Source organism: Anguilla rostrata, chromosome 5, assembly GCF_018555375.3.
Source record: "Anguilla rostrata isolate EN2019 chromosome 5, ASM1855537v3, whole genome shotgun sequence".
In the NCBI taxonomy this organism is placed as follows: domain Eukaryota; kingdom Metazoa; phylum Chordata; class Actinopteri; order Anguilliformes; family Anguillidae; genus Anguilla; species Anguilla rostrata.
This window is the reverse complement of record NC_057937.1, coordinates 6,290,854-6,304,393: the sequence shown is the minus strand read 5'-3', so window position 1 is coordinate 6,304,393 and position 13,540 is coordinate 6,290,854. Positions and strand designations below refer to the sequence as shown.

The 13,540-nt window shown below is 43.6% G+C and overlaps 1 protein-coding gene across 1 annotated transcript in view; it reads right to left on the bottom strand.

Moving 5' to 3' along the window:
* Nucleotides 1-13,540, bottom strand: part of gabra2a (gamma-aminobutyric acid type A receptor subunit alpha2a) — a 52,208-nt gene that overhangs the window by 36,777 nt on the left and 1,891 nt on the right. The window contains exons 3-4 of the mRNA XM_064334789.1: nt 13,379-13,494; nt 3,114-3,181 (exon numbers count right to left, since the gene is read on the bottom strand). Of these exons, the coding sequence (XP_064190859.1) occupies nt 3,114-3,181; nt 13,379-13,494 (184 nt within the window). The remainder of the gene's footprint in view (nt 1-3,113; nt 3,182-13,378; nt 13,495-13,540) is intronic.

Below are 13,540 nucleotides of genomic sequence, written 5' to 3'. Positions count from 1 at the left end.
CTGCTTGTTTCTAACCTGCATGTCCCACTACCTGTGGAGCGGGTGACTGTGATCATTTCGAGGGGGTTCCCTTGGTGACGGTGCCCCACCAATCAGCAAAAGGCCCACAGTCTGACACGCCCACAGAAAATTAATTTAAGCGAGAACCTAACTATATGAAATCAAAAATGGTTATGGTCCCTTGCCGAGTTGCGTATTTAAATGTTCTCTCTCCTGTTCCAAACATCCACTCCGCCTCTGAATAAATACGGAAATTATTTTTGAGAAATCACGGTTCTATTTACCAAGGCGCCCGACTGTGATTTCATAAGAGGGCAACCGCTGCATATCATTTAAAAAATCAGCTCTGAAGCGGAGTGAACAGCATGACAAATCCGCTGCACGTTCCCCTGAAAGCAAAACAGGCCCAGCTGCCGAAAATTTGAATTTTGAGACTAAAAAAGCCGCGATTAGAAATGCGTGCAAGGGACGAGACCCCACCCCCCACCAAAAGAACAAAGCTGCACAGCACAACTCTGAGAAAAAAGAAGAAAAAAGTTGTGTTTGTTATGGAGATGAGGAGAACCGCGATGGAGCGAATCAAAATGAGCAGGGTTATCGACGAGGTGAAAACAATCGGGAATGAATCACACACACGCAAATTCACCAGATCAGAATGAGCACGACTGCTAAGCCCTAGCACTGAAAATGAACATCGATTACACACCTGAAGCATCTGTTATAAACAGCCAGGGATCCAACGTCTGAAAATATATCCATTATAAAGTAACAGGAAACATGTCTCTAAAGACTCCATTATAAACACCCAGGGAAATGCGGACCTTGAACTCAACCATTACAAAAACTGAGAGGGAAACGTAGGCCTCGAAAACATCTATTTTGAACTAACAGGGACATGCCAGTCTCTACAGCTTCCATAATAATTAATAGGAAGCTGAAGTGCCTGAAGGGTCTGTTATGAACCAAGAGAAAACATTGCTTTCTAAACCACACTTTATAAACTATCATGGACTGCGGCTTTCTAAACCACACTTTATAAACTAACATGGACTGCGGCTTTCTAAACCACACTTTATAAACTAACAGAGAACATGGCTTTCTAAACCACACTTTATAAACTATCATGGACTGCGGCTTTCTAAACCACACTTTATAAACTAACATGGACTGCGGCTTTCTAAACCACACTTTATAAACTAACAGAGAACATGGCTTTCTAAACCACACTTTATAAAGTAACATGGACTGTGGCTTTCTAAACCACCATTTACCAACTATCATGGGGTATCTGTTAAAAATGAATAGTGAATATATGTCTCTAAATCACGCTTTGTGTGCCATGAGAAGACTAATGGGGGATCCTGGGCAGTGTCCATGGGTCTGGATGGAAGAGAATTCAGTGACTGTTTGTCGTTTCATTGGAATAAAACACAAGGTCTTAGAAAACTATAATGCACACAGTTGTCCACTAGACAAAACACAGTGGAAACCAGTACTTACAATATTTCTAGTTCCAGTATCTGCCAGAGCACGTCAAAACAAATTACCCTCCTAGCACATTTGCATTCAAAGGTAAAGATGCAAAATATTAACAGTAAGATATTACAGAATACATCATATCAGTGAGACCAAACCCTAATATTATGGTGCCATCTTGGTTTTACAAGTAGGACATTTTTTCAAAACGACAAAAATCTCAGTCCCTTCGTTATTGGCACAATGAGATTACAAGATCAAAGGACCATTTCTATACTCTGTAGAGTCTGTAGAGACTGCCAGCTCGCTAGGCGTATGGCTAAGTGTCTTAGCTAAATTGGCTTTGATCTACGAGAGCCGGTCTACAACGAGAAACCGCAATGACAATCAAGGAAATAAATAAATTTGGTATTTAAAAACACACACTCTGCACCTGCTACCTCAATCCTAGCGCCGTCTTTTGCCCACCGAAAGCGAGGCTATTGCTCTGAGACCCTAATGCATTTCACCTCCTGGGGAAATAAGATCAATCTAAGAAACCCAAGGATTTCAGCCTAGCGCATGTCTATCTTCTCCTCAAGAGGACGGCGATGGTCCAACGGCACACAATAAAGCAAGAAATCAATTTAATAGCCACTGCGCGGCACCTCAGCAGCTGCAATTGTGAACAGACCAGACAGGTAAACACAGCTCGTATTAGTGCCTTTCCATCCAAATTCATCCCAATTTCAACCCAAGGTAATGGCTTCGCAAAAAAAAAACACCATCGATTTACTGATAGGCGGAAATGGATAATGGCTGAAAGAAAAAGCAGCAGTTAATTAGTGAAATGTGTGGGCTTTACCTGGGAGTAAGGCAACAAAATGTTCCTCTGAAAGAAAAATGTATACCTCTCAGCATTGAGCCTTTATTTTAAAAGGGCAGTGGACAGCCTACCCCAGCGTATGTTTGACTGAATTCAGCCCTAACTGGCTGTTTCATACATAATTGACCATACTCGGTTAAAAATGCGATTTTCAACATTCATGCAGCAGCCGTCTCCGTCATATTCACAGGCTGTTTACACTCTGAGCTCCAGATCTGTTTGACGGGCTGTTGAATTACCAATCTCCCACAGGGCCGGGCAGAAGGATGGCTATAGCTATGGCACGGCTACGCGCGGAAAAAAAAAAAAAAAAACGAAAGCGGGATATTCTAGAATCTTCCCTCCGACTGTTCCCCGGTAAGACCCGGCACCCAGCCCGTGCTGGCAAGACGCGGACTTGCCGTCGTACGGTTTTCATTCTAATCCGCCATATTATTCTGCCACATGCCTACTTCTCACCAGTGGAAAAAAAGCTCCGCACATGAATGGCAACGCGGGTGACCCTGCTCCCACTGCGATTGGCTGTCGTGGAAGATGGGTGTGGTTTTGGGGGCACGGTCGACGAGGCTGCAGTTGAAGGGGCTTGAAAAGACTCAGCTGTTTATAGTACAGCAAAGATTGGATCCCAGAAGTGACCTGGCACCCCAGGGGGAATGAGGGGGGCATGGGGGGTCTTGTCAGGGAAGGGACCCCATAAGCACACTGTAGATGGCAAAGGCCCATGCCCTTAAGCTACACTGTATGAACTATGCATCGACCAAACAGAACTCACCATGTCCGTGTCCGACACCGGGCCAAAACTCGTGACATAAATATCAGTCTTCACTTCTGTGACGCGATCTGTGAAACAAAAACGTGAAAAGAAAAAAAATGAGTATCTGTTACTATAAATATAATATCACCATCATCATCATCATCATCCCTGCTATCATTATCATTACAACTCATATTTTCCTGGAGTGGCTTTCTGTAACTCTTCGCCGAAAGAGGTCCTCTTTTGCAGCATCTTAACGATATCGAATCCCAGCATTAAACTTAGATGACACTGTCGCCATGGCAACCGTTTGTCCACAATGCTTCATTGTAATTCAGTCGCCGCCCACATCCCCCCCCCCCCCGTCCGCTCGTTGTTGAGAAACGGGGGGGCCCGGTGCATTAGGGCCTTTCAGGAGAAAGAAACGGTACCTGCGCCTCCCTCCCTCTCTCTCTCTTTCACCCGCGCATGAGATCTTTCCGCTAAAGGAGGTCTGTAATGAGGTGTGTTTTCCTGAGCCAGGGCTAATTCCGGCAAACCTTCGAGTGCCTCTCTCCTCACCCCCTTCAGCCGTCCCCTAATGCTCCTGCCTGTGAAAGGTGACCCACATTTCAAAGGAAAACATTTTCATGTTTTTTTTCTTTACGGAAAACAAGCCACTCATGAGCCAAAAAACCCGAATAACACGCAAAAAATGTGTGAATTAATACGTGGTAAAAAAGGAGACCGTTGCATCTTGCTGAGGAGTTGGGATTTGCGCGTGCGGTACAGAGCTAACTGCTCGAGCAGCTGGCATCTCTGGCCAGCGGGCTAAATGTTTGATGAGCGGTTTGCTCCATAACGCCAGCGGTCCTGGCCCCTGGGGTCCCCTGCTCCACGGCCTGAATCACTGGCCCCCCAGAACAACGCTCTCTCACGCGTGTGAATGCTTAATATGTAAACAGCACAAATGGCCGACTCCCTGTGACTCTCTCTCTCTCTCTCTCTGTCATTCTATCTTTCTTTCTCTCTCTCTCACTCTGTCTCTTTCATTCAGTTTCTATCACTGTGTCTCTATTTCCCTTTCTCTCTGTCTCTCTCTGACTGAAAGTTGTCAGCGCTGAGATTATTTTGGCTGAGGGTCGCAGTCAGTGACCTCTGACACGGGTCGATGGTTCAGTCTCGGGGTCAGTGGGTCGATGGGTCAGTCTCGGGGTCAGTGGGTCGATGGGTCAGTCTCGGGGGGTGGAAGGGTACGACCTGTGGGGGGGCGTTGGGGGTTCAGGAGATAATTGGAAGGTGTGCTCTGTTCCTCTTCCTCATCCTCAGTTTGCCTGTCACCCAGCGAAAGCAAAGGCAGAAGAAGAGCAGGGCGAGAGCTTGTACAGGAATCTTAGTGAGTGGTGCCTTTACCCCGAGGAACAGCTGGCCCAGAGTGTGAGTAACACACGCATACAGACACGCGCACGCACACGTCTCTTTCTTCAAAGAATCCCAAAGAAGAGATTAACAGCGAGTTAGAGAAGAGTGTAACAACCACGTATGTGACAGTCCAGGTTACCGTTATGTGCTCTGACGGGGACAGCTCCTGTATCAGTCTCTCTCTGCAAATGTCACTTCTGAAATGATTACATTCACACTTTCTCAGGCATATGCCTGAGTATTGTTCAACATCATTAATATCACTGTATATTTTAGAGGTCAAAGAACAGCTTTCAGCCATGCATCTTGATTTTTAGAAGTTTTTGCAATTTTCTTTCTTTATGTGTGTCTGACCTGGCAACCCATAATGGGAACACACACACACACACAAACACAATAACACGCACGCACTTACATGCACACGCACATGCACACAAATACCACACAGACATAATTATGGTAATGATTAAGCTTGATTATAATCATGCCTGTCACATCAGCACATATAGCTAAAACTATTCCATAAGTAATAATGGCCTTGATTCAATCGACCTTTGTATAGTCCGTAATTTAGAATTCTTTACCGGTAAACATGAATCGGCAAGTCAGTTTTGGTGATTGCTGAGTAAGAATTTGAATACATAATTGCCAATTGTAATAAACTATAACTGTAAATTGTAATAAGAATTGCAATCATTAAAGGGTATGATGGTATCACATTCCAATTTCACATCAGTATTATATTAAAAATCGTTCAATACAATACCAACACATTGGTGCATTGCTTGCTGTTGCAGTATCGCATGTAATGCAGTCAAGTCATTAGAAAGCTATCTGCTAACACGCTGGCAATGACTTTTCAGTGTATTACAGTTATATTAGCATCACGCGACCAATGCTGGAAAATTCACCCTGTGTCAGATTATCCAGGGCTAATACATTGGAGATGCATTAGTGGTGGTAATTTTAGTAATGAGTAGTACAATGAAAGCATGACTGTCAGTAATTCTATTGTGTAAAGTTTCATTAGGGATATCTGGAATCCCCGTAGTTCGTACATATTGAAAATCTCCTTATATAATGTGCCTCAAGGCTGTTTTCATTGCTAATCCGTTCGGCATATTGTTCAGAGAATATTGTTATTTTGAAATAATGACAAGAAGAGCTATACGAAGATGAACGGAATTCAGCCATAGCGTGTATTATATTGGTGCGTCAGACTTCAGATAATATTAAGTAAACAAGAATAGACTAAAACATATACATGTTTAATTATTTTTAAAAAGTACTAATTTACCTCAACTACAAGCTTCAGGCAATTTAATGCATTCAATGCTTGTTTTTTTAATGTATTCATTTTGCTTCTGTTTTCTATTCTTTGGGAATTGAGGTCAGAAAAAATGCATAACAAGTACAGTAATTTAACATAATTAATTAAAAGCGTCCATAGACATTCGTACAGATGCTAACATAAAAAGAATAATCTGAACCCCTCAGAGCATAACTCTACAAATATTCAATTTGTTATGAAACACACACACGCATGTGGACACACACACATACACACACACACACACACAAACATACGCAGACGCACACACACACGCAAACGCGCACACACACACACACACGCTTTTAGGCCACCGTCAAATACACTGCAGTGCAGGTAACCTGCATAGAGACCCATCACACTGCAGTTAATCTGGCACCCTGGGCAGTGCAGTGAATCTTTATTTAGGACAAAGTCCCCTAACATCCTAACAAGCACCCTTGGAGGGGAAACCAGTCAGGGCGTGACTAAAACTGCAGCCAAAAAAAACGATCTGGCGCACCACACCTTCACCTGCAGAGAGTCACCTGCAGCATCGATGAAGTGACCCGTGTCTTTAATTACCTCACGGGGGACACCCAAGGGGACGTGCCCTAACTTGGCAGACAGCTACGGGACGGCTGAGGTGCAGCGTTCAGACACGGCTCGAGCAGCTTGTAATGCACTCTGAGCCGTAGAGCAGAGCATGGCGGAAATGTGACTGTAGGTCACTCAGCAAACCGGGTACAGGAGGAGGTTTGCGATAGCGGAGGTTCGGCTGTGCGCTTCCACACACAGACAATCCCACAGATGTGCATCCTAAAGGACATCTTTCGATATGTCTGGCAGGCGGATAGAGGCAACCCAGATTCGGGACGATTCCTAGGGCCCTGACTGACAGGGGCCCTCAAAAAAAAGGGACCCATGAAAAGATGTGAGATGTTTTTTGTGGGCCCCACAATCCCATTCACTTAACGGACAGGTCATGGAGACGCAGTATCCTGGATTCGTTCAGCATCTGTCTTTAGCTTTGTCTTCACAATTAAATCTAACTGATTATTTAATCTGATTCTTCCAGGGCACAGGCTGGTGAATCAATGTCGCTGGTGGTGGAACTTGCCAAACTGTGTTTGTCGAGAAAAAAAAATAAAAATTTAAACACTTGAGCTTAACTCTTAACAAATGTTGTCTGAGTCACCACTGAAGCTCCTTCATCCACACTAATCCTGCATACTAAGACTCATACTAAGCCTGTTTAATGTGAGCTCTGCCTGTTTCCAAAGTGGATAGAAGCACATTAAAGGATAACTGGTGCTTTATTCGACTTGGACCCGTTTTTCCAGGCTATTTCCGCCATGCTGATCGGTAATGATAATAATTTTGTCACATCGTTCTTTGGGGAGCTTTGGTCACCCGGACAACCGCTCCACTCTGCTTTACAGTGCAGTCTAGTGGGGCCGTGCAAACGAGCCCTGAAATGCTCATAAAATAACCGCCCTCAGAATAATAACTGCACAGCCCGAAGGACGTCATTTCCATTTCCGTCATTTTCCGTCAGTCCATTACCAGGCATTTGGCATTTCAGTTGACAGACTACTTTTTTTTTAGCGGAAGCATACATTGTTCTCAGTGAGAATTACAGTAAGTGGAGAAGCACTTGATTCGCCACCAAGGAAGATACTGTAGTAAACAACTTTACCAACAAAGCCCCCAACACCGCCCCCACACCCCCCACCACCCATGTGCATGAATACAGCCTGCCGCAGTGCAAGTGAGGAACTGTTTCAGCATTTCGGAATTAGTTTGGAGTCAACAAAAAAAAAAAACGAAAAAAGAATCTATCCTGTAATGACCCTGTCGTGGGAGTTAGTGTGACAGATGAGGGTCACAGCCGATGCCTCCAGCAAGCCTCCAGTCCCTGAGGAAAGGGAAGGCAGGGGAGGGGGAGGTCATAAGGTCATGTGATCCCTGCGGGGGGGCGGATCATTCTGAGGTACAGACCGAAGTCAGGGTGGGTTATGAAGCAGCTTGCTGTGGCCGGTGATGCATTAATGGCTGAAGCTTGAAAAACTGAGGAGAGACACAGTACAGGCACGCTGAAGACAGACCAGACAGAATGCATGAGTAATGTAGGCATAATGTCAGTGTAATATATGTGTAATGTAGGCGTAATGTAGTTGTAATACATGCGTACTGCTGCTGTAATATATGTGTAAAGTAGGTGTAATATATGCATAATTTAGGTGTAATACATGTGTAAAGTAGGTGTAATACATGCATAATTTAGGTGTAATACATGTGTAATGTAGGTGTCATACATATGTAATTAAGGTGTAATACATGCGTAATTAAGGTGTAATACATATGTAATTAAGGTGTAATATAGGTGTAATGCAGGCGTAATACATGTGTATTCTCGAGTCCCAGAGGGACAGCAGTGCGGCGCACTGTGAAGCAGGCCCCAGCGGACATTACTAAGCACACACACTCCCCACCCCCCCTCCCCTTTCATCACGACGGGACTGCCAGCTGGCAGCACTCTGATCATGCGGTGAGAGAGTGATGGAGAGAGAGAGAGAGAGAGAAAGAGCAAGCAAAACAGAGTGAGTGAGACACAGAGAGGAAGAGACAGAAGGAAGGAAAGGAAAGAATGTGGGAGTGAGATGGAGAGTCAGAGAGAGAGAGAGAGTGCAAGCGAAAGAGAGTAAGTGAGACACAGAGAGGAAGAGACAGAAGGAAGGAAAGGAAAGAATGTGAGAGAGAGAGAGAGAGAGAGAGAGAGGGGTTCTATAACACAACATGGGTGCACTGCCCAGTGCTACACTTCTATATACAGTACTGTACGTGTTAGTGCTGCTCTAACCCTGTCATAACATCATGTACCTGTCATTTACTAAAAACAATCCATTTTCTGTTTTCTATTTAAAATATGCCATGGGGGTTATCTTCAAAACAGATCTTTAAAATCTATGATTACTTAAAATAGATTTTTTTAAATTATCTTTCGACACTGTTCTGTGAGTTAAGAGCTCCCTGATCTGTCTCTGTTGGAGCATTGGTCAAAGAGGTTTGGGGTCTTTTAAGGTTGTTCCCTGATGAACCAATCGGTGGCTTACCTTACAGTTACAATTTTGACATGCAAATCTAACTCAAGCCTCAAGTTGATTTTGTGTTTCCCATTGAGAAAAGTCAACGGGAATTTCGTACCGAACCTAAGGGGAAAATTGTCTGACGCACCCCATGAAAACTGCGACTGATGACTCGGGAGTGCGCAGTTAGAGGCGGTCGGGACGTCTTTACGTAGTTTAATTGCCTTGTCAGGCGTTTGCAACCTTTCGAGGCTTGGTGGAAATGTCATTGCGGATATTAATCAGCGAGATTCTCTGAGAAAATAACACATCGCTTTTACACGTGTTCTCCTGAGACTGGCTCTGGCGCAACTCAGCACCAGTGGCACACAGTTTTGTGGAAAGCCATTATTCTGAAGGGCACTGGCACAAAAATAAAACCTAATAACCCTGGTGCAATTTAAACCAAACTAAAGTTCATTTCCAAAGATGGATGAAACAGTAATCTTTGTTTCATATAACTTTTTATTTTATTTTAAGTTGCCAATAAAGAAAAAACATCTTTCTTTAATTCAGCAGGAATATATGCTTTGCTCCGCATTTTTAATGATTGTGTTTGTTTTCTTGCTAATTGAGTAGCTACAGGGATACGTTCTCAGTACAAACGTGACCTTCTGCTATAATAATGGTTTCTCCCAAGGACAAAGCGTTAAATTAAATATTGGTTTCACGCTGTCCTGCTCTGTTCCACTCTTTATTATCATTTATTTGCTTGGCAGTTGGCCTTAAAAGCACACTGACATGTGCAGCTCTAATTTATATGAAATATTGTCCATTTATATAGTGGGGCTTCAACAGAAACGCTTCAGAACACTGGATCTCCGCCTGGCAACTGAGCCAGAAGCTTTCTGATTGGCTCAAAGCCCAGAAAATCTCAACTTATGAAGAATGCTGTGACACACTTTGGTCATACTCCCATTCTGGTTTCATGCAACATTATGAAGAAAATGTTTAACAGAAGTCTGACACTATACTCATGGTGGTCAGGCTCACATATGATTGTTCCAGGCAAACCACCAGGATGCTACCTGCAAGTTTTTAGCTTGTATTTAGAAATGCAAAAAAAAAAAATGCAGGTAACATCCTCTGATAGCTATAATTTATTCAGGGAAAATAAAGAGAAATATGTAAGCACAGAAACGCCAGAGTTTTTGGAAAGTTACCCAATAAAATTAAAGGTTGACCACATTTCCACCTTTCTAATAATCTTTTTTACCCCTAGTTTCTACTAATTTATGTGTGTATATGCTCCTCCTAGCCTCTCAATCCGGCATGCACTCTCCTCCTAAAAAAACGGGTCGTACACCTTCGTGTTTTTATGTAATAAGGAAACACATTGAACAGGAATGGCTATGTGGGGTAGAGTGGATGATAGCTGGTCAGGGTTCCCCTAGGTTATCTCTGCTTTAATTACCCACGGACATGCTTCTACTGCCCTCGGGGCACCAGCTGTCTTCAGCGGGAGATAAACCTCTCCTCCTACTGGACGAAGCTCTCCGCAGTGGCACTCCGTAGGGTGATAAACGGGCACAAGGGGTCGCCCGCGGGTGTAAACGCTTCTGCCAGAGCGCCCATAAGCGTATTCAACACAATCTGTGAATGGCTGACCATCGGGGGGGTTTGCGTTGCCTGAACCCGATCAATGCAGAATTCCGTAGCAGCCCTGTGGTTTCAGTACGCCCGCACATCTCTGCTGGAATCCATATTACGGAGATGAACGCTGATTGATAAAACTGTTATGCTGCCACGGGATGATATGTGGACCTACTTGGGACCGGGTCAATAACAGCACCGCACATTTGTATTGACACAAGGCTGTGATTATCCCCGCAGAATAGGGAGGGCCGCTCCGGTTAAGAAGACAAAGAACATTCCGGCTGCTGTGTCGTTAAATACAAAAAAAAAAAAAAAAGCACAAGGACGATTTGTAGTTCAAGAAAGAAGAAACTTCACTTTGAATACTGTTGCTAAATTAGTCAGAGCAATTAGTGTCAGGAGAGTAAATCTTAGGTTAAGTCATAGCTTTTTCTCTCTCAATGACTGTCTACCTAACGTTTCTGAAACCAAACCAGATCCAATAGGACCTAAAGGCATGAGTCGGGTTTGGGTTCAATTTAATGACAAGAAATCGCTTTTTAAAGCCAGTTCACGTGCAAATGTTATTTGCTTTTTTTTTGTATAATTCAATAAACCATACATTTATTCATTCAGAATACGTCTGTGTGCAAATGATAATTCAGGCAGATGCATTGTAATTAGAATTACACTGCACAGCACACAAAAATGATCTGCATGGGGAAACAATTTGCTACAGCTTGTGTTCGAGCTAGCTAGGATTTAAACATTTTGAGGAACGTGGTCAAATGAATGTGCAAGCCATTTGTCAGCTTTGAGTTATGGTAGGATAGTTAATGTGTTAACCCCGTTCTGTATCGTCCCCTTCTTTAAAACACAAGCCTAAAAATCACATGCCCAAAATAAAATGGTTACTGTTCTTGAACCCTTTTGACTACAGGCATAATATTGGTCTGTTCTGAAAGGTAACCCTTGGGAGTTAGTTGTCCATGAGTCAGAATTCCTCTAAGTGCTTCTGAAAGAAAGTCACAGAAGCTCAAACACAGTAGATGTAGAAGTTGTTTTCTCACCTAAGACTATTTTTTAAATGCATACTGATGCTTGTGAGTGTGCCTGGTGGGCTTAGAAACACAATGGACCCACAGCCACAACCCTGGACAAATCCTGGTTCACATTTGATGACAATATCACCAAAAATGACAATACTGTATACTGTTTATAAAGGTGAAACAAACAACAATAATTACTCAGGAGTATTGGCAAGTAAATAATGGACATTCTATCGATGTTTCTCTGAGTTGGCACGTTTTCAGACTAAAAAATTAGTGTGGATTTTGTTCACTGGCACCATGCCATGACAAAAATACTGACTTTACAGTTATTAACAGAAGGTGAGGACCCCCAAGCTTGTTTTGCCACCCCTTGTTACAAAATAGGAAACCGTTGTCGCAAAAACACTGGCACCGTAAAATAGTTTGCAGAGACAGAACCATGAGGTTTAACGCTTTCAAACGGTATACCGTGTGACCAGACTGATTGAATATTTCACCATACAAAATACCGGATGATTGCAAATAAACCCACTCTGGCCCATGAGGCTTAAATGGGTTGAACACGGTGCTATGGAAACAGGCTTTGAAAGATGAAGAAGCTGGCTTTAATATGAAAAGGCTTGATTCCCTTTTGCTGGCCTAATATTTTCTACTTGGAAAAACATGCAAGGTTTGAAATATAGGACAACACGAGGGACTGTTGTGTGATTGTGTTGTGTAAATATGCAGTAGACTGCATTGTGTAGCATGTGCACAGTTGTCCTTTGGACAAAATTTTGAGGATGAATCTTGGACAGTTTGCGCCACTGCCAAGTCACTATATCTCAAGTGTTCATCCGGGCTTCATGCCCTTTTCCCTACTGCTCCAATATCTACAGCATGGTGATGCCCGCAAACTGCACTTCCTGGGCAAAACTCACCAAGCCCATGGACAGCCAATGGGTGACGTCACAGTGACTTCACAGGTCCATATTTTTTCTACAGTCTACTCACCCTTTTACTCAATCTTTTAGTTTTGTTACCACTGATACACATCCTTTTTGCGCACTCTGTTGCTCATATAAACCAGGCAAAGGGTCTTATATCTCTGCTACATTGTAAGTCACTCTGAACAAGAGCATCTTGAATGCAATGAAACAGTGCTGAAGTAGTGGTATACAGAGAACCGGTGGAACAAGCTGGGATCTCTTTGGGACACTACCCTTTCCACAGCCAAAGAAAAGTCCAAGCAGGAATAAATCCCGTCTGTCGACAGGAGCCACGTAAGATCCCATGAGTTTATTCCAGGCCAGTGATATTGCTTTACTATATCATCACGGAAACAGATGCCATCATGCCACAGGCATTGGTGAGATACCAACAGCACTATACAAGATGTCGTATATATTTGAGTGCAGGAGGGGAGATGCCAGATAAAGAATATTTTCATATAAGCTGCACAAATAGTGATTTGACTCTGGTCCAAATTCCTCCTTAAGGCACACTGACTGTATATGCTTAAGAATCGTGTGAAAATACCTTAGAAATGTCTACCCAATGCTGAACATCAACATTGTCCTTCGCATCGTTAGCGTGGCTAATGTTACACAGGTGCAGAGCAGCGTTAGCGAAGGCAATGTTACACAGGTGCAGAGCAGCGTTAGCGTGGGTAATGCTACACAGGTGCAGAGTTAGCGTGGGTAATGCTACACAGGTGCAGAGCAGCATTAGCATAGGTAATGTTACACAGGTGTAGAGCAGAGTTAGCGGGGGTAATGTTACAAAGGTGTAGAGCAGGGGCTGCATCACATTCCCTGGAAGGCTGCGTAAATTCCTCACCTCCCAGGCCAGGTCGAAGCCGGTTGTCGTAGCCGTCCAGGAGGCTGTCCAAGATTCTGGTGAAGAGGGTGATGTTGTTCTTGAAGGCGTCTGTGGCCGTCTCGTCCGCTCTTGATCTGAGCAGAGGAAGGAGGAGGCCGAAGACACACAAAGTCGTCACTA